Source organism: Drosophila mojavensis, unplaced genomic scaffold (genome assembly GCF_018153725.1).
Source record: "Drosophila mojavensis isolate 15081-1352.22 unplaced genomic scaffold, ASM1815372v1 contig_49, whole genome shotgun sequence".
Lineage (NCBI taxonomy): Eukaryota > Metazoa > Arthropoda > Insecta > Diptera > Drosophilidae > Drosophila > Drosophila mojavensis.
In genome coordinates this window covers 4,212,481-4,238,022 of record NW_025318872.1, presented here as the reverse complement: position 1 = coordinate 4,238,022, position 25,542 = coordinate 4,212,481, and the positions used below count along the sequence as shown (strand labels likewise).

Genomic DNA, 25,542 nt, shown 5'->3' with positions numbered 1-25,542 from the left:
AAATGTGTGGACTGTGCTAAATTTAGGCGAATGGTGTCCTTGAGTCGAGGGTACGAAGTATGCCTCGAGCAATTGAAACAAATAGATAACATAATTGGCTAATTATGATTGATCAATAAGAAATCAACAAAGACCTATGTATATGTGTTCCTCGAAGAACAGTTCTGGACATGTTCAATCATGAACTTGAGTATATCTGATGGGCTTCATTAGAAAATAGAACTAAAAAACTTTGCGATTGATGCAGCGCAGCTAATTCAAGTCTGACAAATATTATTATACTTGATATTATTACAATATTTATGTGGTTCATTTGTTCGTTAGGTAACAATATTTTAAGATTAAACTGATATACATACATACATATAACTCAGACACAGACTCATCTGCCTGCATAATACTCGTCCATCTACAGTAACTATTGAGATTACTATAATAATAATCTGTTCTTTTTTAGGACATATAAATATAGACTAACATATTTTGTTTGTTTCTTTATTTGATATGCTTTGAATGTACCTATCGAATATTTCAAAGTTAAAATGAGATTTTATCAAATGCACCTGCTTCCCTAAGTCTATGAAAGTACTCAAGTTTTCAAGATCCAGTGCGTTAGCTAAAAATAAAGCCCAATTGTTCCATATCCTTTTGGATTTCGCTTTCCGCGCACTGTTGCTCCAGCATATCCAACCAGAGCATATAAGGATAATCCTCATGTAGACCGCCATACCTGGGATATATATGAAATATATTTAGAAATATAGTTATATAGTTAATTATATTCATGGAGACTATACCGCTTGGGCAGGTGCTCCGGATATATATGCTTATGCAGGGAGCTCATATCGCTGCCATGTATATAGAGTTTTTCTCGCATGGAGGCGTTGAGGAAAGGCTTAAAGATCTTAAATGCCGCATTGAAGAGCCAGTTCTGATTGACTATATGCAGGGCCGCAGTGCGCAAGGGCATGGTTGTCTAGAGTATACATAATATAGAAATGGAGATAGGCAAATGTATGTGTCTCACTCACTACTAGTAATGCAATCATCTTCTGTGCCACGCTGGGACTCAGGTGCAGCAGATGCTCGAGTGCTAGGTCCTTTAGATCAAATATGGCCACGCCGCCCATTATCTGGGAGATGGGCTCAAGGGAACCCAGTTCTTGCAGAATTATAGTTGCGCGAAATATGTCATCCACAGTCACGCGATTTGGTCGCCAGCGACCGAACCGATAGATCAGTATGCGATGTCCCAATTGATCGCGATATGGAGTCACAGTCAATATATCATCGTCGCCCAGATGACGTAAGTCCAAGGGACGCACTTTCTCATAGTATTTTTTGTTGTCCTCGCGGAATTTGTAATAGTTGCAAAGCTGTTTAAGGGGGGTAGTCGGATAGTCGGGCATTAGAAGACAAAAGGTATAAGGACTGCTAAAAGGCATTATGAGTGGCTGTAGTACAATCTAAGATTCAAAGTAGCTAGCATAGTCAAGCCACTCTCCTAATCATTCTGCATCAGGTATCAGGTATTTTGTATTACCCGTACCTCCTTGTCATTATCGCTATCTAAGATATTCAGTAAATATTCGATTTCAGTGATTTCCTTCAACCACTCATCACAAGTAACTTATTCTGTAGGTAAACCCACCAATCTGTAGCTATTCTCTATTTTCCAGTAGCGTGTACGCAGAAATTTTTGCAGGTACTTGTCATCGTTCCGATGGGGCTGACAGTCCTTGTGCTCTATTAAATACAATTTTTTGTTAGTAGTGCAGATGCACATATATATTTGCAAACTGTGCATGGGTATATACTTATCTACATACCCAATATATAATTTCGAAATTCATCGATTTTTTCCTGCTTGGTCTTCGGGCATTCTCCTTGCTGCTCAGCTACGAGGCGTACGGGCTCTGGTATTTCCTCCTCCGTAACGTTCAACTTGTGCTCAATGGCGGGCATTTTCCGACCGGTGCTACTCTCAGCTGAGGCCTGTGAAAAGAAAAGTCGCATGAATTGCGTTTGTATATATACTTTTCAATCAACAAATAAAAGACAAACTTAAAAAATTTCGACACTAGAAGCTTTCATTCGTTTGATCATTTCAAATAATTAAATTAAACTTTAATCCAATACAAATTATACACTTTCCACAGCTTAAATATTTTAATACCCGATAATAAGTAATTTTCAAATTAACAAACAATCACAATTTTATAATAGATCAATTAAAAATAATCGTTTTTCTCCGTTAAACGATACTGGTCGTCACGCTATCATATCTAAGACAACCCTTCAAACACATACTTAAATGTTGCTAGACTAAATGTTGCCAAGAGCGAATGTTGCTATGCTAAAATGTTGCTAAGCTCTCAGTCCTGCCAAATTTTGGTTGGAATGAATTTAGCTAAGCGCTTACTGCTCTTATATGCTGCTAAGCTTGATGGCTATCTGCAAAATAATTACTGCCCCAAAATCTTACTCATCCTAATATTGCTATATGAAATGTTATATATACCACATGCTATTATTATTAAATCCTACTAAGATGTCGCTTGCTGATGAGTATTTCGACTACATTTTGCGAGCGTTACACAAACTTGAATTGCATATCACTTATAGTTATTCCAGTTGCATTAATTAGCTGCGCGTTAGAGCACAGAACGAGATATTTTATATTCATCTACACGTATTTCACGTATTCGTGAGCAACATTTTGGTTTTCCCTGGAAAAGTGTGCCTACAATTGTGCCGCCTACAATTGAGCTTGACATGGATGACACAGTGAAGTCTGACTTTAAAGTATATATCCTCCGCCAGTGATTAGTAGCACGCAGTATCGATTATAATATAAGCTGCTTCGATTAAGCAGTCTTTGAACGATTCGTATTAATTATTTATTTAAGGTTAGGCAGAGAGTATCCTTCATGATCGAATGAATTTAATTATATATGTAGCTCGATTGGAAATTGAACACTGGATCGTTCTGTTTACCATATTAAATATAAATATTCTATGCTTTGATCGTGCAGCTACATTCGACTTCGAATTGGAAACTGAACTCGACGTATCGGACCAAATGCCCCATACAATTCATAAACACAAGCAAACAAAATGCGTGATAATAAAATGAACCAGCGACTGCGACAGCGATTATCGCTTTAACCCAGTGAAGAAAGCCTCTTCCTGAACCCAAGCGAACTCGATTGCTCAATAGCCCTGATAAGAAGCGTCTCTGATGTCACTCCAAACTTTTATACCCTGAACCCATGGAAAATGTGAAATTGGGGTATAAATATAAGAGGTAGAGACAAATTTGAAATATTATTGTAGGTCTGTACTCGAACTTTTTTTTTTTATTATTTTGTATTATTATCGAAAAACAGTTAAAAAATTATTAGTTGAAAATTATACGTTACAGTGTCTAAATTTTGAATACAGATTCGTTTAATTTTAACAATATATTTTAATATTATTATCACGGTCTTTAAGAAAAGATAGTTCACCTACAAGATTAGTTATTAAGCAATTAGTTCCCATAGTAAAATTTTACTGCAGCCCATGTGTGCGTTCGTATGTGTGGATGTGTGTGTGTGCCTGCTTTGCCTCTTGTGTAAGCAGAAACCAAAGGAAGAAATATTTAAATATCAGTTGCTCGAAGGGTTTAGGAGATTACCTCGCTCAGTCCAGTCTCGCCTAGATATATTTACTTGTTATTCATAGACTCTTATATACATATATACATAAGTATGTATATATGCTGACATTTGTGGAATATTGCGCTGATTGATTTCGAGGGTAACAAATATTTCTCGGAATATTGTCATCTTTTAGCAAATTGCAAATATCAGGTCGAGTCGTTTTGCATTACAAAGTGCATTTGGCTAAACAAAAATTAAGTAAACCAAAGTCCATACAACTACATATGTACCTAGGTAGGTGTTTGCATTAGCTAGAGAAAATAACACCTTAGATGTTAAATAATTCATTATATGGCTTGGCTGTTCAGGGTTCAGTGATGAGAGTATCTATCAGTCGGATTTCCCACTTATTTCATTGAAAGCAAACAATGTAGTTGTTATCGGGAGTGCCCGTCCAGAATTTACCTTGAACCTCGGCTAATCTGCGTTTCCAGACACTATATATAGCTCGTATCAATGCATGTACAAAAGAAAACAAAAGCTGTACACGTTCGATCCGAACTTGCACGTCTGCAATCAAATATTATTTTATTTTACAAAAGATTGCCAATCGACGACGCGATTTCATGAATTCGTTTTGTTTGCATGTTATGATTCTATAAAAATCGATAAAAAATTATATGTCTACACCCACTAGGGGCGTAACAAATCGGACCTGAATCTATAATGATTTTTAAAATTCTGCTATATTTTGAGCAGTATTGATGCTAGAGACCTGAAATTTGGTATATATACTCGGGCTGACCATCCAAGACCAAAAGGCTATGGCAGATATATGTCCGCCGACAGGGGGCGTGGCAGCACATTTTTTCAGCATAAGCATTCAAATTTTACAGATATTGTACCGTAAACTCGTTCTAAGAACTGGTAAAAAATGAGTTATCTACGGCTATTAGGGGTGTGGCAAATCGAGAAAAACTCATTTGCTAATGGGGTGTCAATGAGTATTCTGCAGTTGCTAACGCCCGACTGCAACATTCTCACTTGTTTTAATATTATAACTTATTGTGAATAGTATTGGAGCTAAAAAAAAAAAATAATAAATAAAAGTGTAGATTGTAGACTCTTAAATATTAGTGAATGGGTTTATAATATGTATAGGTATGAGATTAGGGTTAATAGTAATAACTATTGGAGAAAAATAAAAAGGAGGAAAAAATCACTTGAAAAATAAACTTACGTATAACTGTCAACGTCAAATCATTTACATATCTACATATTTAAGAATTTTATATATAGTTTTTCGAAACATTTGAGCTAGCAAAATTAAATAATGCAATCGAAAACATTCACGAAAACTAATGTAAAATTCAAAGAGTCTATTTCCAAGCATTTAAAATTCTAAGCAAATATTTTAATATGTTATTTAGGTTAGATAGGTTGTAGGCAGACTGAGAGACGGGTGGACAAATGGAATGAACAAGGCTAAGTTGCCCCGATAATATATTGTACATGTATATTCTTGATGTGATCGCCCGCGTCGCCCTCGCACATTTTAATGTAATGCCATAGTAATCCGACCTAATTGAAAATATGATGATAAGACTTCCGTTTGGGTTATTATGTTTAATTATTTTGACTTGGTGACTTTTTAACGTCACTGCTGATGTTTCAAAAGTAAGTCCTACAATTTTTAAAATTATGCATTTTCGATATGCCAGGACCCCGTAGTGGCGTGTTAATTATTTCTAGGTTATAGATTATAGCACTGCACATTTGAAAATCATGTTTAACTGAATTAGTTTTATTGTCAAAGATCAAATTTGGCTGAGGATCTACGGAATAAATAACTATCCGAAATAGAATCTGTCTAATACAAATAATGAATGTATATTAACGTGCCAAAAACGAAATAAAAAACTTTCTTTGTAGCAATTACTAACTCAAACAATTCTTGTGACAAAGCAAAGATCAAAGCAAAGATCACATTCACATTTCTTAGTATGAAACAAAAATATATAAAAATCGAATTACGTGATAATTTGTTCGCTTGATTATTTGTTTGTTTCGTGCATTATCGAGTTACAAATTCCATGTCGCAGGCTCAAATCGCAAATATTGACTGATGCGCCTATTTTTAAGATTCTTAAGTGAACTAAAATGAACTTGGAAAGAAAGGTTAAGGATTAATATGTCGTTATTTTGTTCCCAGATTGCAAAATGTTGATTATGACTCAATTTGCTGAATTGAAAGTAAAGCAACACTGAATGCATTCATTTTATTATATTCGAGCATAATATACATATACTGAAAAGACCAGCTTAACCAGACGAACCCAAGCAAAAATAAATTATTTGTAAAATTTTAATTGTTTGTTGTTGAATTATTGGTGTTTATCGCACACAAAATATCTTCTGATATTATCTCTTCATTATAATTACTTTATACTCTAGATCGTAATTGAAGCGAAGCAACTGACAATTCGAAATGTTGCACTAAGACTGACTCAAAGATCGTCTAGAACAAAACATTTTATTCGCCTAGCACTCTCAAAAAGACTCAGAAACCCGGTTTCATGCCTGCCAACGAGTTTAATTAAAATCATCAAGTTCTATATGCAGTAAAATGTTACTTTACAACGACGTATTTATACACTACTTTATTGAAGAAGAAGAAAAAAAAAAAAAAAAAAAGGATTTTAAAATTATTTGTATTAAAAAGTTAATTATTGAGGGATTTACTCTACGGAAACATTTCCACTTTATTAGGGCACATTGTAAATTGAATATATTACGTTAAAAATGTAAAATATTTCAATTACTTTTTACATTTATCTTACAAAGTCTTTACCCACAACTGTTTTAAGTGCACTGGAAACTAGTTCATAGTCAATTTAACTCATTGTTAGGGTAACTACATGTTAAAAGATGTCAATGAGAGTGAAAATAATGTGTATATATGTATGTACATATATGTGACATTAACTAGCAGTAAGTCGGAAGGCTAAAGATGGAGGCCAGAAGCTGATAATTATGTTTCCCATTCGTGTGTGTGTGTGTGTGTGTGTGTGTATGTGTATGGGTATGGATACACTTGTAATAAAAGATGCTGTGCAAGTTCAATGAGCTTTAATGACGTCACGCATATAAGAATATACAGCGGAGTAACTGTCATGAACGATTGCTAACAAGTCTCGCAGCTCTTATTGCTTTAACATATTTCAAGGTATTTTGCGCATCTCTCTGATTAATCTGAGCGAAAGAGAAGAAACGAGTTTCAGTTGCAAGTGCAACGAACATTTTGTTGCCGCTGGTCAAGGTCAGGCGAAAAACTAGTTTGTTTTCTTCTTTTTTTGCCGGCCACGTTTATTGTAGCCGTATTTTTCCAAATTGCATTAATTATGAAATATGTTTTACCAACGACAGATGGCTAATTAACCCATACTTTGAGAAAACCAACTCACAAATTCTATAACTTATTAATTTTGTATAGTATAAAGCCATAAAATTGATGGTAGTTAAAAATAATATTATTTAAATATAACTGCCAGAAACGAATATCGAATAAAATAAATTTCTATGCTTAAATTTATATATTAAGCAAATGGCAGCTCTCGTTTTTTGGCTGCCGCAATACAAATTTACCATTGCCCTAGGTCTGGCAACATTCGTCAGAAACTAATCGATAAGTATCGAATGTAAGACCACTGTCTGTACTGATTGCTGCTTGGCGACGAACGACGGGTTTTCGTGTGGCCAAGAAATTTTCACAGGTCTGATTTTAATAGTAAAGTATATTTTTAATTTATTGTTACAATCAATTTATTGAGTGTGTTAATAGTTAATAAGTGTTTGCTGCAAAAACGTGCAGTAAAAATCTAAATAAACCACAAACCCATATAAATTAAAGTTCGGCGGCGGCGTCTACTGTGTGTGCACAAATTTTGCAGTGGCTGCCGCGCGTTGGTTTCATTCGAGCGACCATTAACTTCTCAATACTAACTCAGAAGGTAAGATGAATACTGTGAAACATAATTAACGTGAATAGTGAACGTGTTGGGGGAATATTTCTATAGTTTTTTCTTTTTTTTTTTACCGAGTTTGCCCGTTGGCGTCGAATTTGCAAATTAAAAATGGCGCTGCCGGTGTAGATATAATTTGTGCGTGAGCTGTGTATACGAAATACCTTCACACAATGCCACTTTTTAAAGTGTTTTAAATGGATTAGGCAAAGCATTACATATTTAGATATTGCTTAATATTAATATTAAAACTACATCAGGAAAGCCGGCACAATTTCTGCACACAGATACACACGCGCACATAGAAACAAAGGAAGACCCTCACATAAATTGGCGTAGTTTGGTTTTTATCTTTTCCCTAAAAGTATCTTATGCGGATGTATATGTATATAGCATTGCATAATGCAACAAATATTTCTGAATATGTATATCTCTTAGCCTCTTTATTTTTTCGCGTTAGCAAATCAATTCTGAGTTGTTTTTGTTGCTGCATTAGCCGGCTCAACTGTCCCGCTAAAAGACAGGGCTGTTATGCACACACACGCATTGCTCGCGCCTTTTTGCATGTGTGGCGACTACGCTGCGTTCGCATGTCATTAGAAAATGTAGTATAAGTATAAAAGCAAGAAATCCTAAATACTCTTGATGTGAATACATAAAACATTGGACCATTTTATATAATATGGCGTATATTAACAATAACGTTTGTCTAGTTTTCTGCGCGCAAACTAACAATTATTGAGTTAGTTTAAAACCTATAAAGAGGACAGAGGTGGTTGCTATATTTAGGTATATCTTTTTCTTTCTTTCTGACCGACTGGTAAGAACGTTTTGTATTTCTTTGTTCCGTCTTGCTTCCACTTGATTAATCACAATTCACACTGCGAGCTTCTATTCGTAAACACATCAATACCGTTACAATAGTACAGTACAGTACAGTTATGTTATTGTTTGTCTAACAATAATTTTTATGATTTCTGATTTTTAGCACGTTCATCATAGGAGTAGCAACATGGAGAACGGCAAAGGCGCCATGTCCATCGAGCAGATGTATCAGAAAAAATCGCAATTGGAGCACATCTTGTTGCGTCCAGATTCGTACATTGGCTCGGTGGAATTTACAAAGGAGTTAATGTGGGTACACGATGCAGAAAAGAATCGAATGGTACAACGTGAGATATCGTTTGTCCCGGGTCTCTATAAGATCTTCGATGAGATACTTGTGAATGCAGCTGATAACAAGCAACGTGACAAGTCTATGAATACGATTAAAGTTGATATCGATCCTGAACGGAACATTGTGTCCATTTGGAATAATGGACAGGGCATACCCGTAACTATGCATAAGGAAGAGAATATGTATGTGCCCACAATGATTTTTGGTCATCTGCTGACCTCATCCAACTACAACGACGATGAGAAGAAAGTCACAGGTGGTCGAAATGGCTACGGTGCCAAATTGTGCAACATTTTCTCAAACAGTTTTACTGTGGAGACGGCCACAAAGCAGTACAAAAAGAGTTTCAAGCAGACCTGGGGTAACAATATGAGCAAAGCTGGTGACCCAATTGTAAGTTAAATACCGATTTCTCAAACTGAATTTCAAGCTAATTAAGAAAAAAAAAATCATTTCAGATTAAAGACTTCAATGGTAGCGACTATACACGTATCACCTTCAGTCCAGATCTATCGAAATTCAAAATGGAATCTTTGGATAGTGATATTGTTGCGCTAATGTCGCGTCGTGCCTACGATATAGCCGCTTCCACCAAGGGAGTTTCGGTTTTCTTGAATGGTACTAAGGTTCCCGTGCGTGGTTTTAAAGAATACATTGATTTGTTTGTCAAGAATACCGATGATGATGCTGGCCAGCCCATCAAAGTGGTCTACGAGGCATGTGGCGAACGATGGGAAGTTGCCTGCTGCCCTTCAGACCGTGGCTTCCAACAGGTTTCCTTTGTTAATTCGATAGCAACTACAAAGGGCGGACGCCACGTCGATCATGTGGTTGATAATGTCATCAAGCAGCTAATTGAAGTGCTCAAGAAGAAGAACAAGAATGGCATCAGTATAAAGCCATTTCAAGTACGCAACCATTTATGGATATTTGTGAACTGCTTGATCGAGAATCCCACATTCGACTCGCAGACCAAAGAGAATATGACACTGCAAGCCAAAAGCTTTGGCTCGAAATGTACATTCTCCGAAAAGTTCATTGCCAATGTCGCGAAGGCGGGCATTGTGGAGTCGGTGTTGGCATGGGCCAAATTCAAGGCCCAGAATGATATTGCCAAAACGGGTGGCAAGAAATCTCATAAGATCAAGGGCATACCCAAATTAGAAGATGCCAACGAGGCAGGTACCAAGAACTCTATCAATTGTACCCTCATTCTCACCGAGGGTGACTCAGCCAAATCATTGGCCGTGTCCGGGTTAGGTGTGATTGGACGTAATTACTACGGCGTCTTTCCATTACGTGGTAAGCTGCTGAATGTGCGAGAGGCTACCTTTAAGCAGCTCACAGAAAATGCTGAGATCAATAATCTATGCAAGATTATTGGCTTGCAGTATAAGAAGAAATATTTGACCATGGATGATCTGAAGACGTTGCGTTATGGCAAAGTTATGATCATGACAGATCAGGATCAGGATGGCTCTCATATTAAGGGCCTACTAATCAATTTCATTCACACTAATTGGCCGGAATTGCTGCGCTTGCCCTTCCTTGAAGAGTTCATAACTCCCATTGTGAAGGCAACGAAAAAGAATGAAGAGATTTCATTTTATTCACTGCCTGAATTCGAAGAATGGAAGATGGATACGCCCAATCATCATACGTACAATATCAAGTACTATAAGGGTCTCGGTACTTCGACCTCTAAAGAGGCTAAAGAATATTTCCAGGTGGGTTTTGTACTACTATAAATGATATTGTATTTCTATTGTTCCATTTCTAATGTTCCACAGTCACCAAATAACAGCCAATAACACACTACCATTTTCTCAATGCTTTATTTCATTACTCTACCTTCATTATATTCATATATTTGCTCGATTGTCAGAAGTTTGTCAACAATAATATAATAATATTCTTTAATCATTCAAAGGACATGGAACGCCATAGGATTCTGTTTAAATATGATGGTCAGGTGGATGATGATAACATTGTAATGGCCTTTGCAAAGAAGCATGTGGAGTCTCGTAAAACCTGGCTCACCAATCACATGGACGAGGTGAAGCGTCGCAAGCAGTTGGGTCTGCCAGAGCGTTACCTCTACACCAAGGGCACCAAGCATGTCAGCTACTCAGACTTTATCAACCTGGAGCTAGTACTGTTCTCCAATGCGGATAATGAACGCTCCATTCCTAGTCTAGTGGATGGCCTAAAGCCTGGTCAGCGTAAGGTGATGTTTACGTGCTTCAAGCGTAACGACAAGAGGGAGGTAAAAGTTGCTCAGCTATCCGGATCGGTGGCCGAAATGTCAGCATACCATCACGGCGAGATGTCCCTGCAGATGACTATAGTAAATTTGGCGCAGAATTTTGTCGGATCGAACAATATCAATTTGCTGGAACCTCGCGGTCAGTTCGGCACACGTTTGACCGGTGGTAAAGATTGTGCAAGCGCTCGTTACATCTTCACATTGATGTCGCCACTTACACGACTCATATATCACCCATTGGATGATCCTTTGCTGCAGTATCAGGTGGACGACGGCCAGCGCATTGAACCTTTGTGGTATATACCTATTATTCCCATGGTCTTGGTAAATGGCGCCGAGGGCATCGGCACCGGTTGGTCCACGAAAATTGCAAATTACAATCCACGTGATATGATCACTAACTTGCGTCGCATGATCAACAATGAGGAACCCTTGCCATTGCATCCATGGTACAAGAATTTCACGGGTACTATGGAATATGTGTCCGACGGACGTTATGTGCACTCGGGTAATGTACAAATCCTGCCTGACAATCGCATTGAGATCACGGAGTTGCCAATTGGTGTTTGGACACAGAACTACAAAGAGAATGTCCTAGAGGTTCTCTCCAATGGCACCGAAAAGGTTAAAGCGATCATATCTGATTATCGTGAATATCATACGGACACAACAGTGCGATTTGTAATTACTTTTGCACCAGGAGAATTTGAGCGTCTTCGGAGCGAAGAAGGAGGCTTCCATCGCGTCTTGAAGTTGAGCTCGTCAATATCCACAAATCAGATGCACGCGTTCGATGAAAATAATTGCTTACGTCGCTTTCCGACACCCAAGGACATATTGGTTGAGTTTTATAAGCTGCGCTTGGAATATTATAATAGGCGTAAGGATTACCTGGTCGGTCAGCTGACAGCGCAAGCAGATCGGTTGAGCGATCAGGCACGCTTCATATTGGAGAAGTGCGAGAAGAAGCTGGTGATTGAGAATAAACAGCGCAAAATGATGATCGACGAGCTGATTAAGCGTGGCTATCGTCCAGATCCCGTCAAGGAATGGCAGCGACGCATCAAAATGGAAGACGCCGAGGCGGCTGAAGACGACGAGGAGGAGGAAGAGAGCTCAGTTGGAGCCAGCAGCAAAAAAATTAAAAAAGAAGTGGATCCCGAGAAGGCATTCCAGAAGCTAACAGAAGTCAAGAAATTTGATTATCTGCTGGGTATGTCCATGTGGATGTTGACCGAGGAGCGCAAGAATGAGCTGCTCAAGCAACGCGATCTCAAGATAGCGGAATTAGATAATCTAATGAAGAAGACTCCTAGCCATCTGTGGCTGGATGATCTCGACAATCTCGAACAAAAACTCACCGAGGTCGAAGAGAAGGAGAGATTAGAAGAGCAAGGTATTAATCTCAAGCAAGCCAAGGCTATGAAGGGTCAAAAGCCGGCGGCGGGTCGTGCCAAGAAGGGCGGCAAATCAGCAGGCAACGCGGACATCTTTCCCGACCCGATTGGCGAGCGCGTCGCATTCAAAGTCACCGATGAAATTATTAAGAAATTCCAAGCAGCCACAAACACGGCCGTCAAGACAAAGGAGCGGATGACCAAAGTTAAAGCTGTTAAGAAGGAGGAAACAACGGCCGACAAAGAGGTGGACGATTTTGATTTGCTCGTCGAGGGCGGTGCCCCAAAAACCTCGCCAAAGGCCAAGAAAGCACCTAAAAAGGAACCCGCCGAGAAGAAGCCGAAGAAGCAAAACGGCGATGGGCTTAAGCAGGGTAAACTGGACTTTAGCAAGGTAAATTAAGCGTGGTAGTTGTAATTGATCGATTAGTAAGTTACATATCTATTTCTATTAGGGCAAGAAGAAGGAATCACTCGACAGCTCTGGTGAACTGGCCGAAGAGGTTCCACGTGTTGAGCGTCCAGGTCGCCGTGCAGCCAGCAAGAAGATCAATTACTCCTTCCTCATTTCGGATGAAGAGGGCGAGGAGCACGACGAAACCAACAACGATAACGACGATGATATGGATGATTCGCCCATTAAACGTCCAGCTGCTAAACGACAACGAGAAGATGACAGCAGTGGAGGAGCCAAGAAAAAGGCTACGGCCAAAAAGGCACGCGCTTTGGATAGCGAGAGCAGCGACGATGATGTTGTTGGTGTGGACGATGACGATGATTCCGATTTTGAAGCATAAGCCAACATACATATATACATATAAATATATATATATATAAGCATTAAGTGTTAATGCTCTTAAGTGGCCGCTCGCAGATCTACTCCTGGTATCTTGTTGCAAATATCTTACCAAAAAGTAAAGCAGAGAGGGACGAAGAGAGCACATATGCACAGAATGCAAATTTTATTTCTAGGGCAACTACTTTAATAAGTAAAGTAAGCAAGTATTTCTTATATAGCGATGCGAAAAGTTTAAAAAAATTAACAACAAAAATTACAGAAACCAAATCAATTAAGGGAAATTTTAAATAACATTGTAACCGATGTTCCAAAATTGTATATCCCACTTTTTTTTTTACACTGTTTAACAACTTCGCAACATTCTATCACTGTAATTTTAATAATGCAAAACCAAGCGATAATCCACCAATACAATACGGAACTCTCAATCTATTATGAACACATATATACATATATATGTATATACATATATATATATAGTGTGTAGTCACATATAATACCATATTTTCCATGTAAATAAAATGTATTTTACGCAGGCATCTAAAAAAAAATATTTCGAAATGTGTATTAAGGAATAGGGAAAGCCTGCTACATGGTTTTGTTTTATTGAATATAGAATTTGTCAACGTCAATAGATTTCTATTCCATAGTTATATATTCATTTGTTTCGATGATATTTTTATTGTACTTATACGGACAGTTCTTTATTTATGAATCTATTTAAACTATATTTTGAAAATAAATCCTGTAATGTCTTTAAGTTATATTATTTTTTATTTCTACATAGTGATATCGAGTTCATATTCCTTCTATGAGAGTAGAGTCTGGTGAATAATTTAGATAACTATCATATATTTCTTAAACCGTATTAGTTGCAAAAACAATAAATGGTAATTTTTAAATTAAAAAGATATTTAATAAAATAATATACACCTAGAATTTTATTAGAAAACTGTATCTTGTGGCCTTATTAGGGTAGAGCTAATTCCCTTGATTTAGGCTGGAAAACGAGAGTCGTAAAATATTAGATATATTTTGTTTTAAATACTTCGTATATTTCAACGCATGAAAACATATTTTTCTTCTTAAAATCTTACTCTAGTGTTACTCGCTAAACGTCGAGTTGATCAAGAAATGTTTTAAAGGTATTCTTAATGTTATCATTGGCAAAACTTTCCTTTTTGATTGCCTCGCGGAGAGCGTACCGGCAGCTTTTTAGATTGTATTCGCTCTTGAAGCGCTCCTCGCTGCGCAACAGACCTAACTGAATGAGGTAGTAGTCCAGGACTCGCGATTCCTGCTCTGTTTTGATGGCGTAGTCAAAAGTGGCCTGATAGAGTGATATGGCCAGCTCCAAAGCAGCCGGCGACGTTTGAGCAAGATGTCCGCACTTGAGCGTCGTAAAGATAAGCAACAGCAAGTGATTATCCTCGCTGAAAAGCTGTAAAGAGAGTAGAATTGGCTATTATCTAATTGATCGAAAGTATTTATGTTTTATCTAATGCCTAATGATTTCATTTAGGATAATGGAATTTTACAAATGTGCCTTGGGGTTTACCTAGTCTAGTCTATGACCCAACTGATATAAATTTGATAAATCGAAAGTCATATAACAACTTATACCAACTGATACTCATTTGATTTTGTCAATCCATCTCTTTGCTTTGTTTGCATAATGCAATTAATTTTCATAATTAAATTCATTGGGCTTTCTGTTCCTATCTCTCGTGCCCTTACAGACATAGCGCTTACATTGATTATGTTGTGGAAGGCCTCCAGCTTATTATTGGCCTCTAGCGAGTCGAATTGCTGCAGAGTGCAAGGCCGTTGACTTAGGCAAAACTTTTCGGGAGTGCAGGCTTCGGCAGGCGATTTGTTGCCATTCTTGATGGTCATATCGAAATTGTTAGGGGCCTTGTTGCAGTTGCTGTCGTTGAAGAGCTGTAAAGAGTAAATCCATTAATCCAGTAAAGCCATCAATCATTAAGCAAGTCTGACTAAACATTTCGTTGAAATCTAGTCGAATTACCTTGGTGGTATAAGCGTTGGTGGTCACGTAGGCTTCGTCGTCATCTTCGTCCACCTCTTCTGTTGTATCGTTTGGATCGTATTCTTCATCATCATCTTGGTCATCGTCGTCGTCTTGGTCATCAGAAGCTTCATCGTCGTCGCTGTTATCGGGTGTCACATTGTCATCATTGTCAGCGCCATTCTCCTCGCCCTCTTCTTCGGAAACCACTTCGTCCAAAGACTGTAAGGCAGCAGCATTCTTGCATTTGGCCATTTGGGCAACGATTTGCTCGCTCCCATGTTGACCAAAGCAATTGCCATCCAGATTGAATACACGCAGCTTGGGTTTGTGCTGCACGGCCGTCACCAGCACCAGACCGCCATCATAGTTGATGTCATTGAATCCCAAATCGAGAAGCTCTAATTGTTCGTGGTTCTGTTCCAGAGCCTCAGCGAAATGGTAAGCGCCATCGGTCTTTAGCAAACAGTCGCCAAAGTTGATCTCACGCAGTCTGCAAGGGAATAAAAGTGAGAAAATAGAGGATGGAACGTTTGGAAATAGCGATCCGATTTTTACACCTACAGCGGGGTATGCTCAAAGACTTCGGCGATCTTAGCAGCTCCACGAACACCCAACGTATTGTCATTCATGTTGAGGATTCGCAAGTGGGGATTCTGCTTAAAACTACTCGCAAGTGCAGCGACGCCAACGTGGTAAATGGAATTCTGTGGAATTGTAATCTCTTCCAGCGTTTGCAGTACTTTGAATGTTTTTGACAAAGCCTTGGCGCCGGCGTTCTCCAAACGATTGCGTCCCGCCACAAAGACCCGCAATTGCAGCGGTGTACCCGCCTCCTTGGCATTCTTATGCAGATCGATGAGGGCAATGGATAACATTCTTCCGCCCTCAGGACCAAGGCCACAATTATTGAGGTACAACTCCTGCAAGGAGTAGCAGACGGGCGAACGTAGGAACTTCTCCAGCCCGGTCATTCCGTTTGGACCAAGTGCGTTGTCGCTGAGATCCAGCACTGTAAGCTTGGCTCCAGCTGCAATTAAACCAGCGCCCAAATGCTCCAAAGCCAGTGGAATCTCGTCCTTGAGACGTCTAGTAAAGAGGTTTTTCCACAGAGCTTTGCGAAATTCTGGATGCTTGTGGAGCGCCTGGCCAATAGCTTTCGCGGCTTCCACGCCCAAAGTGTTGCCATCGAGATTGAGATAGTGAACTGTGGATTGCTTGTTGAGCGCTTCAACTACGGCTTTAACTGTCGATGTTTGACAAAAGTGATGAAGGTACATATTACATTTTAAAAATATTCATGGTTCAGCTTACCATCTTCGGCATTATTCCAGGTCTCGCTCTTATCTTGAAAGGAAATGCCCTGCTCCTCGTTGAGCTGTGCTGCCATACTGGCGAAGCTGAAGTTTGACATAGACGCGTTAGACATTTTCGCTTTTTATCTATTTGTTAATTATTATTTCTGTTAAAACAGTGTTTTTTCGTATTTAAGTTCTCGTTTTTTGCAAGCTTGTGGAATTTGCGCTAACCTCGCAAAAGAGCGCTAGAATTGACAGAAATTGCGGCGTTTGTTTGTAGGCAGCTGCATCTTTTTTGACAGCTGCTGGTTGCGACAGTAGCTTGGTCTCACTCTAACACAGCCGGCTTACGTATTTTGCAACACTGCAAAAGATCTTTGCCAGTAGAGTTTATTTGAGATTTTAATTTACTCAGATATACAGTTAAATAAGCTATTACGGATATCTGCTACTTTTAGTCAGAATAATTGTGTGTTACTGCGAACAATGTAATTAATTTCAAAAAGTATTGTTTTAATGTAATTGTTTTGTTCATATAGAAACCGAAATGTGCAGCAGTTCATTTCTGATCTGGTTCTGAACGGAACGGTGTAACTCTAATAGAAACAGCTGTTTAATGTGACGCACTAATCAGTTGTATACTGAATCAAATTGAAATGCAAGTAAAGTAAATAATATTCACATTTATAAACATTGAAAATGTGTGCCGCATACGCAAGTGGCTCCTGGATAGATGCTGTTTTTGATGAAATTGCGCTAGAAGGCTTGGACGGCACCACATTACCATGTAAGTGAAAAAATAGTGACTGTTGAAATGTATAAATAAATACATAAATAATTTGTTTATATGTAGCTCTGTGGCCGCTGTTGTCTATAAGACTGTACGGCGGGAAGTCCTTGCCAGATAAGTTGCATCAGCAAATATGGATGCTATTATTACGGTCGACACAGGAAGTAAGCTTCTTCATATTGCCCGAGGCGAGGCCGTTGATGCCGCTATATAAGCGCACCAATGATCAGGATGTGGAATGCGGAATGCCTGTAATTCCAGAGAGCTGTCCATTTTTGCGCCTGCCTTTCGCTCCCGTACAGGATGGCAATATACGGGGCAACTGCAAGGACTACAAGACCCGCCGCCGCATATCTGTGGGCGAATTGAAGGCATTGTCCGCTGCAGAAGCCACCGAGAAATATCAACAAAAGCTGGTCGTAGTAGCAAACCAGGAGCTGCGCTTGAAAGCGCTGAAGCCAGCAAACATGCTGCTGCCCCGCGAGCTAACCGTGCAGCATTATGTGTTTCTTGAGACTGTGGGACGTTCACGCTATAATGGAGAAACCACACGGGGTCCCTGGTCGTTGACCAATTATTTCAGTGACCCCAGTTTTATATTTTATTTGAAGTGAGTTGCCAAATTATGCATAACAAGCGTATTTTCGTCTCAAATAATATTTATTGCCAACGCAGAAATGGGTTGCAGAAACAGCAACTGGTTGTCGGACAGGCCTATACGGAGCGCCTTAATGGACGCAACTTGATCTCCAACTTGGTTATGCTGCCACGTTTCTTTCGAATCTACAAGACCTACACTCAGATCACCATGGAAAAGTTCTACACAGAGATCAAAGCGAGCCCGCTTGAGTATATACCGAGCTGCGAAGTATTGGAGCGTATACCGGATCTATCCCATTCAAGGCTTAAGAAGCTGCTCGTCTCGCACACCTTTCGCAAGATCTTTGAGACGGCGCTCATCTATCCGCCAGGTTCAGCGAGCAGCGGCTCAAAACCCCAATCAAAAGGCAGAAAAATGTCGATTGTGCGTCTTCGCAACCCCAACATGGAGTTTGATGATCTCAATCAGCTGGACCAAACTGAAGACCGAGAGGACAAGGCGCCCGATGAGTTGCTGAGTCAGCGACATGCCCATGTCAATATGCCCATCGAGCTGGAATGCTTGCGTGCTATCAAGCACTTCGGTACGCGGGGCATGAGCACCCTCGAGCTGGGTCAGTATGTGTCCATCAATTTTCAAATTGCACGAGGTGTTATCAAATATCTGATACGGAAAAAAAGAATCAAGAGCTATACAGAAACATCCGGCAAAAGTCGTATTACACGCTTCGTGGCAGTTGGGACTCAAGCCGAGGCGATTTACAAGGAAAAGGAGGAGCAGCTCGAGAAATCGTTGATGCAGGTCCAGTGCCAAGACGAACCGGTAATGTCGAACACAATTCAATGTATGATATATCTTAGCTTAAAATTCCAGCAAATGTTAAATTTTCGCAAAATGAATATTTTTTTATTTCGGAACCCTGTGGCCACGCCCCTAATGGGCTTATATCCTTCTAGAAGTTTGTCCTCGCAAGCTCAGGCATCTAATTGAAAGTTTCTGTAGAAAAGATTTGGCACGTCCCTTGTGCCTATTTTACGTTTACCTCTTATAAACTCAACTGAAAGCTATTTACACTCCTATTCCAGACTATCCCGCAAAGCGTGGACATTACGGTCAACGATGTGCCCAGCATCAAAGCCAATGTGCGTGTTATGGAATTCTCGCTGAAGTTGTACAAGGGCAGCGATAAGGAGACGCCACGGCACGTGGCACGCAAGATAATAATCGTGCGGCAAATCGACAAGAACTGCATTGTGAACACCATTGACCTGGCGCGCGCCGTCATGGAATCGGAGAAGAACATTGGCACACACGAGAAAATATGTCGAAAGTCGCTGTTTCGACTGCTGGAGCGGATGCAACGTATGCGCATCGTGAATGTCTACGAGGTGACCTTAGAGTACGAGCAGAACGTGCGTCTTTATCGCCTGGTCACCCACCCCAAGATCGATCTGCAGCACGACCAACTCAAGCGCGAGGTGTTGCGCTTAAAGAACAACTTCCACTTGATAACCGAGGAGCGGCTATTGCGGCCTGCCCAGCTGCTGCGGGGCAAGGAGCGGCGCGAGCAGATGGAGCGCAAAAAACTACGCCTTGAGCGCCAGCCCCAAGACATGCCGAAGCCATCGGCACCCAAGCTCCTGGTGGCCTGCGTCCTGCACGAGTTCCTCTTCTACTTGCAGTGCGAGCAGCAGCGCGGTCAGACGCCGTTGCAAATGAACGAGGAATTGCTGCAGCAGTGGCAGCGCAGCGAGCCCTCGTTGATGACGCGCGAATATCTGGAGGAGTGGCAAGCCACGGAGTCAGAAGTGTTGCCCTATACGCAGGAGATTAGCTGGCGCACTTTTATCCCGCCCTTGCCTCACTACGAGAAGCCGTCGGGGTGGCTCTACTTCATGGATGCTTTGGAGCGCATGCCACTCTCGCTGATGCTGCGCATCTTCCGCATCGACCGAGATGTGGTGGAGAAGCTGCGCCCGCAGCTGCAACACCCGGTGCGACAGCACTATCTGCTCCAGCAGCTGCAGCTGCAGAACTTGATCCCGCGATTCACGCTGCAGCAGCGTTACGTGGGCATGCTCCGTCTGCTAAACAACATGGGCCTGCTGCAGGTCAGCGAGCGGCAGGCGGGCCGCGACTCGCTGCAACGCTGGGTGTATCTAAACAAGCGTACCTGCCTGCTGGACACCACCACGAGCAGTGGGCACAATTACAATAAGATTAATCCGGACCTCACCTACGAGCGCCTCACTTACGAGTTCACCAGTCGCGAGCAGGTGGCCGACTATTGGGCGAAGCTGCAGCACGTGTGCATCTACACTAAGCTGGGGTTCCTCAAGCACAGGGAGCGCAAGGTGGCTGGCAGAAAGGAGAAGCGCCTGCCCACGCTCAGCTTTGTGCGCACGACCGACTTTGACGAGGCAGAGAAGCTGGATGATGGCAGCGTGCCAGGGGATCAGCAGGGTGCTGCGGGCCTCAGCTCCTCGCTCTTCGCGCACCAGTTTCGTCACTGGTCGTGGGTGAAGCGCAACTCGGTGCCAGCGCCACGCTCCACTGCAACGAGTGCCCGGAAGGCAACAATATCGTTTCCCGCGCGCAAGCGCCTCAGCTTGGTTCGGTTGAAGCCAGTGCCACGATTTGGTAAGACACGCGGTGCGAGCTCTGCGGAGACGCGCAAGCGCAAGACCGGACCACGCGACGACATCGATCGGGACGCGTTACGCAACATGCGCACCTTGCGCGTCACGTGGTGTCCTGCCGAGGACCGCATTCTCAAGATGGGGCGAGCTGTCTATTTGTTCATTGACGCACCGTTGCCCGCCCTGGCTCTGTACAGCGTGGGCATCATTTGCCGGGACGTGATTCGCAGATATCTGAATATTAATAACAAGACAACGCAGGCCTGTGTGCGACGGCTGCAGTTCCTCATCCGCATGAAGCGCGACCAGCCGGATGTGCGCAACTGGATCTATATGATGCAATCCCACCCGGAGTTCAATGCCATCTACAATGAACGCTTTCTTCCGCAGCTCAAGCTGGAATATCCTACGCGCAGCGAACAAGCCGAAGCGCTGCTCATACACTTTGTGATCATACTGGAGAGGCTGCATCGCTTGATCATTAACGAGGTAGGCAGTTGTCCCACTTGAGTAGTATATAAACCAAGCTAATCCTCTTATTTTCTGTTAAGGACTGCGTCTATCGGCAGTTCCTGCTGCCCGACAGCCTCGAGGACTACCGCAGCCGGTTTAGGGAGTGTGTTGGCTCGAATGGGGAACAGGACTTGCTGCTCTATGCCAATCCCAAAACGGAGACTGATCTTCAAATAACTGTTGTCTTCGGCGTACAGCACAGCCTCCTGTGCTGCTCGAAGGATAAGACGCTGTTCAATCTGCAAGCCTTTGAGATCTACAAACACTATTCTGAGGACGTCTTGAATGCTGCTTTCAACAAGGCGCGTGCAGATTCCCTTCTGGTGGCCGTCAAGCGTCGTCATATCCAGCATGTGCATCGCCACATCTCTGGCCCTGGGCATTTGCTTAGCTCCAAGTACAAGTACAGACTAGTGTGCCAGAAGTACGGATACCTGGTCTACGAAGCCTATTACGCATTCGAGCGTCGTTTTCATGAATCTCCTGGCTTGACCAGCCTGGATTTGCCCTCGCCCAACTTCGCGCAGCTGCTGCTCCTGGGCGAATGGGTGGCAAATAATTGGTTGAGCTTGACTCTGCAGCTGCCCGTGAATATACTCAATGTGGATACGACCAGCATGCCAGTCAAGACGGCTGGGTCCGCGTCCGATCGCATCTTGGACCACTATAGCAGCATATTTGACAATGCACCGCAAACGGAGTACTCCAAGCGGCTGGAGAGTGTTTGCAGTGGTCGCCCGGCCTCTCGTGTTCGCTTCCACCCCGCAAACCTTACGTATCGTCTACAGAGCAGCATCTATAATCAGCTCAATAAGCTACCCATGCGAAGCATGCACTTCTTCTGCGCGCTCGATGCACTGGGGCAATCCGTGAACATTAGCTGTGCGCGACTGGAGCACGGGGAATGCCCCTTCAGCTGCATAATGCACAGTGGAAACTATCTAAATGCCGTGGAGCGCATCATCTACGAGCATCGCGCCATATTGCGTCAATTGGTGGCCGATGCACTGCCTCAAGTGGCGCTGCAGTTACAGCTGGATAGCTCCACATCTAGCAGCACCACTTTGACCGTCTCCACAGGGAATCTCATAGCACTCGTGGAGCAATTAGAGCAGCACTGGCGCCAGCTGCAGCAGCCGCAGGAAGTCAAAGATCTGGGCAAGCGTTTAGCTGACTCCACGCTACACAAAAAAACAGATTGGCATTCGCTCTGCAGTGCACTGCTCACCTATGAGGCCGGCAAGGAGGACAGCGGAGAGCGTGCGCAAGATTACGAGCCATCTCTAAACAAAGAGGAGCGTGCACGCGCACAGGACGTCTTTGTTGTGCACCTGCCCACGATCCACATGCAAGAACTGGAGCATCCGCAACTGCAGGCTAGACAAGATGAACTGCGCAAAGCTGTACTCGACAAGGTGATCAAGTAAGTGATTTGCCGCCACTTGCTCATCCCCAATCCCATCGGTTCTCTACCGTGCCCCTCCCTTTGCATTTTCCTAAGTGATTCTCTTTTGCTCTCAGCTCCAATTTCTTTCTCTATATCAAATGCGTTTCGCACTGGGATTTCAATCACAGAGGATATTTATATATCGGTATATTTAAGTAATCTTGCTGCTCCCACAGATGAGACATCTCACTGCCATCTTTATCTAGTCTCATATCTCATCTTCCTGTTTACTTGCAGAGCCTCCTTCTGGCGATATACCGACAACAGCTTCGAAACGCTGCTGCCCACGCTGGAAGGGCTCAACTATGAGGCGCAGGCCATTCAGCAGGTGAGGGACATCTTGGAGCACATACAGGAACATCCATTGGGCGTTGAGGGCGTATCATTACGTCGCAGCTTTCCCTTGGGCGAATTTCTGCTTGAAGCGCTGCAACAGCTGGAGGCGCATGATCTGATCAAGCGCGTGGGAGTTGCCAGCTATATGTACGTGCATAAGGCACACATGCGCAATTGGGTGGTGCACACGTTCCACATAAAGCGGCTGGAACGGGAGCGTGTCCAGAATTGGGTGTCTGCTTCGCCGGCAACATTGCCCGGGGTGATGGGACAGAAGAGGAAGATGGTGGATCAGAGCTTGGATTTGCAGGCAAGTTGTAGCAAGAAGGCTAGACTGGATGAGGAGCCGCAGCAAAGCAGTGGGGAGGACACGGATAGTGAGGAGGCGCTGCTGCAATGTGCACGTCGTTCCAAACGCATGAAGAAATCTGAGACGAAGGCGAAGACCGAAATGAAGTCGGATTCGGAAGCCACAAGGGATGTAATTGCCATGCGGCCCCATCCCTGGATTCGAGTGAATGCTTCGCTCAATCGTCGCGTCCTCGATCGTTGGATGGGTGCCCTGCTTAGCGAGTGCATAACAAGGAATGGCTGCACTGTGCACAGCTTATTCCTTCGCTTTCCCCATCTACTGCCTGTCGACACAATGCTACTGCTGGAGCTGCTCTGCGATTTGGGCTGCCTTCGGCTCGTCGAACTGGACCCGCCGACGGTGCACCTGGAGAGCTCCTACGACGATGACTTGCAAGAGCGCCCTGCTACGATCCTCTACGATCCCAAGTACACCTACGTGAAGGTCCAGACAGACGCCATTGGACAGCTGACCAACTTTATAGGGATCAAGAAGTACACCTCGGAGTTCATTTAAAACATAACTAACTGTTAGTCCCTAACAACCCTTAAAAAGGGATTCAACTTTAAGTTACGTTTACGAGTTGAATAGAAGATGAAAGAATGGACAATTAAAAGAGCAAGAAAAGTAAAAAAAAATATAAAATTTACATATCCATTGCATATATAAATGTGAAAGCTGAAAGCCTCAGTAGCTAGTGCTTAATTTGAAGCATGTTTTCATTTTATGTTAACTCTAACGTTTGATAAAGGAATAAAATATGTAATACATATGTTTCGTATCAACCAAATTTTGATTTTTTCTATTTATATTTACTTTGAGGTCCGAATTAAAGAAATTATATTTGAGCGCCGTCTTTCTATGGAAGCTAAATAATATTGCAAAAAGTTTATTTGAACCAAAAAAAACAAGTAAGAACGTTGCAGTCGGGCGTTACCGACTGCGGAATACTCATTCACATCCCATCAATAATTTAGTAGTTAAGTTTCGCTCTAATACTGTAGAATATACAGGTTTTTTCGATTTGCCACGCCCCAACTGGGCGTAGACACCTCATTTTTGATCAGTTTTTAGAAAGGGATAACGGTACCCTAACTGCAAAGTTTGAATGCTTACCCTCAAAAAATGTGAAAATTACAGGGTATTTTTCGATATGCCACGCCCCTAAAGAGGCGTAAAAATTATTTTTGGGGAATCGATAGAGAAGGCTACCAGTAACTCAACTATCCAAATTTGAAGCTTCTAGCTATTATACTTTAGGAGATATAATCTTTTGCGGTTTGCCACGCCCCCTGTGGGCGGACATATATCCGACAAAACTTTTTGGTCTTGGGTGATCAGTCCGAGTGTATATACAAAATTTTAGGTCAATAGTGTCCAAAATATAGGAGAATTTAAAAAATCACTATATCTTCAGGTCCGGTTTGCCACGCCCCCAATGGGCGTAGACTTATAATTTATCTTTAGACTTTATAGAATCATACCATTAGCTGACGTGTAAAATTTCAGCATTCTAGGTTTACAACTTTAGGAGATACAGTTTTATCCGATTTGCCACGCCCCCAATGGGCGTAGATATATCCGCCATAGCTCGAGATCTTGGGTGGTCAACGCGGACCTACATACCAAATTTCAGCTTTCTAGCTCTTCAACAAACATGATTTCTGGTATATCGGAAAATGCATTTTCCGATTTGCCACGCCCCTAGTGGGCGGATCGGGAAAATTTTAACACTTTATAAATCGGAGATATACACGAGTATGTGTTCCAAATTTCAAGTCTCTAGCATCAATAGCGCCGAAATAGATTGCGTTCATACGGACAGACGGACGGACGGGCAGACAGCAAGACGGACATTGCACAAAACCAATATACTGATTCACTTTCGTGAATGAGTATAATGATTCACTTTCGTGAATGAGTATAAAAATAAATAAATAAAATGCTTATCGAATGGGAAATTTTTTGATGGGATTCAGAAGAATAGAGGATAATGAAAATGTTGTGGACGTGAGGCTTCTTCTCGACCCGAATCCGAAGATAGAGGGTCTGTAGTTCTCTCTCCACATGAGAAGCAATACCATAAGCAAAATGTTTACTCATGGGCTCTACTATGTTAGGGGCCTGTAAAGTGGAATTAGTAGTGTTCGTCAAACCGTTTAGTAAAATAAATCTTAGACAGCGAATGGTGCACAATTAAATATGGTTTGCAGTACTTAAACAAAATTGGAT

The 25,542-nt window shown here is 41.9% G+C and overlaps 4 protein-coding genes across 6 annotated transcripts; 2 read left to right on the top strand and 2 right to left on the bottom strand.

Moving 5' to 3' along the window:
• Positions 1 to 479: 479 nt before the first annotated feature.
• LOC6578104 (alpha-tocopherol transfer protein) lies at positions 480 to 6,173 on the bottom strand. 2 transcript variants are annotated; one of them, XM_015165997.3, is made up of 6 exons: positions 6,087 to 6,173; positions 1,830 to 1,995; positions 1,652 to 1,746; positions 1,032 to 1,376; positions 798 to 976; positions 480 to 730 (listed from the first exon to the last, which is right to left on the bottom strand). In XM_015165997.3, exons 2-6 carry the CDS (start codon positions 1,963 to 1,965, stop codon positions 613 to 615), a joined length of 873 nt encoding a protein of 290 aa, XP_015021483.1. In that variant the 5' UTR covers positions 1,966 to 1,995; positions 6,087 to 6,173; the 3' UTR covers positions 480 to 612. The 2 variants fall into 2 exon arrangements, with proteins under 2 accessions (XP_015021483.1, XP_002004026.2); XM_002003990.4 differs by lacking the exon at positions 6,087 to 6,173 and adding an exon at positions 2,998 to 3,099.
• A 1,166-nt stretch (positions 6,174 to 7,339) lies between these two features.
• Positions 7,340 to 14,065, top strand: LOC6578103 (DNA topoisomerase 2). Of its 2 annotated transcripts, none has more exons than XM_015165996.3 (5): positions 7,340 to 7,417; positions 8,655 to 9,236; positions 9,302 to 10,570; positions 10,774 to 12,900; positions 12,962 to 14,065. In XM_015165996.3, exons 2-5 carry the CDS (start codon positions 8,679 to 8,681, stop codon positions 13,301 to 13,303), a joined length of 4,296 nt encoding a protein of 1,431 aa, XP_015021482.1. In that variant the 5' UTR covers positions 7,340 to 7,417; positions 8,655 to 8,678; the 3' UTR covers positions 13,304 to 14,065. The 2 variants fall into 2 exon arrangements, with proteins under 2 accessions (XP_015021482.1, XP_002004025.1); XM_002003989.4 differs by having other exon boundaries at positions 7,352 to 7,654.
• A 273-nt stretch (positions 14,066 to 14,338) lies between these two features.
• On the bottom strand, positions 14,339 to 16,938 carry LOC6578102 (ran GTPase-activating protein). The gene is made up of 5 exons (XM_002003988.4): positions 16,649 to 16,938; positions 15,899 to 16,580; positions 15,335 to 15,827; positions 15,058 to 15,246; positions 14,339 to 14,746 (listed from the first exon to the last, which is right to left on the bottom strand). The coding sequence occupies exons 1-5, from the start codon at positions 16,761 to 16,763 to the stop codon at positions 14,417 to 14,419; spliced, it is 1,809 nt and encodes a 602-aa protein (XP_002004024.1). The 5' UTR covers positions 16,764 to 16,938; the 3' UTR covers positions 14,339 to 14,416.
• Positions 16,939 to 17,222: 284 nt separating this feature from the next.
• On the top strand, positions 17,223 to 24,221 carry LOC6578101 (general transcription factor 3C polypeptide 1). The gene is made up of 6 exons (XM_002003987.4): positions 17,223 to 17,419; positions 17,486 to 18,032; positions 18,098 to 18,845; positions 19,109 to 21,151; positions 21,214 to 22,598; positions 22,860 to 24,221. Exons 1-6 carry the CDS (start codon positions 17,332 to 17,334, stop codon positions 23,824 to 23,826), a joined length of 5,778 nt encoding a protein of 1,925 aa, XP_002004023.1. The 5' UTR covers positions 17,223 to 17,331; the 3' UTR covers positions 23,827 to 24,221.
• Positions 24,222 to 25,542: the final 1,321 nt, after the last annotated feature.

Bases quoted from the DNA above. Each gene is read 5' to 3' on its own strand.
- LOC6578104 (XM_002003990.4), bottom strand. The intron at 977-1,031 runs GTGAGTGAGACA...TGTATACTCTAG, and splicing joins AGATGATTGCATTACTAGTA to ACAACCATGCCCTTGCGCAC. The intron at 731-797 runs GTATAGTCTCCA...TATATATCCCAG, and splicing joins CCGGAGCACCTGCCCAAGCG to GTATGGCGGTCTACATGAGG.
- LOC6578103 (XM_015165996.3), top strand. From the start codon at position 8,679: ATGGAGAACGGCAAAGGCGCCATGTCCATCGAGCAGATGTATCAGAAA. The intron at 9,237-9,301 runs GTAAGTTAAATA...AAATCATTTCAG, and splicing joins GCAAAGCTGGTGACCCAATT to ATTAAAGACTTCAATGGTAG. The intron at 10,571-10,773 runs GTGGGTTTTGTA...AATCATTCAAAG, and splicing joins AGGCTAAAGAATATTTCCAG to GACATGGAACGCCATAGGAT.
- LOC6578102 (XM_002003988.4), bottom strand. From the start codon at position 16,763: ATGTCTAACGCGTCTATGTCAAACTTCAGCTTCGCCAGTATGGCAGCA. The intron at 15,828-15,898 runs GTAGGTGTAAAA...ATTCCCTTGCAG, and splicing joins GTCTTTGAGCATACCCCGCT to ACTGCGTGAGATCAACTTTG. The intron at 14,747-15,057 runs GTAAGCGCTATG...CTCTCTTTACAG, and splicing joins CCTTCCACAACATAATCAAT to CTTTTCAGCGAGGATAATCA.
- LOC6578101 (XM_002003987.4), top strand. From the start codon at position 17,332: ATGTGTGCCGCATACGCAAGTGGCTCCTGGATAGATGCTGTTTTTGAT. The intron at 17,420-17,485 runs GTAAGTGAAAAA...GTTTATATGTAG, and splicing joins GGACGGCACCACATTACCAT to CTCTGTGGCCGCTGTTGTCT. The intron at 18,846-19,108 runs GTAATGTCGAAC...CTCCTATTCCAG, and splicing joins TCCAGTGCCAAGACGAACCG to ACTATCCCGCAAAGCGTGGA.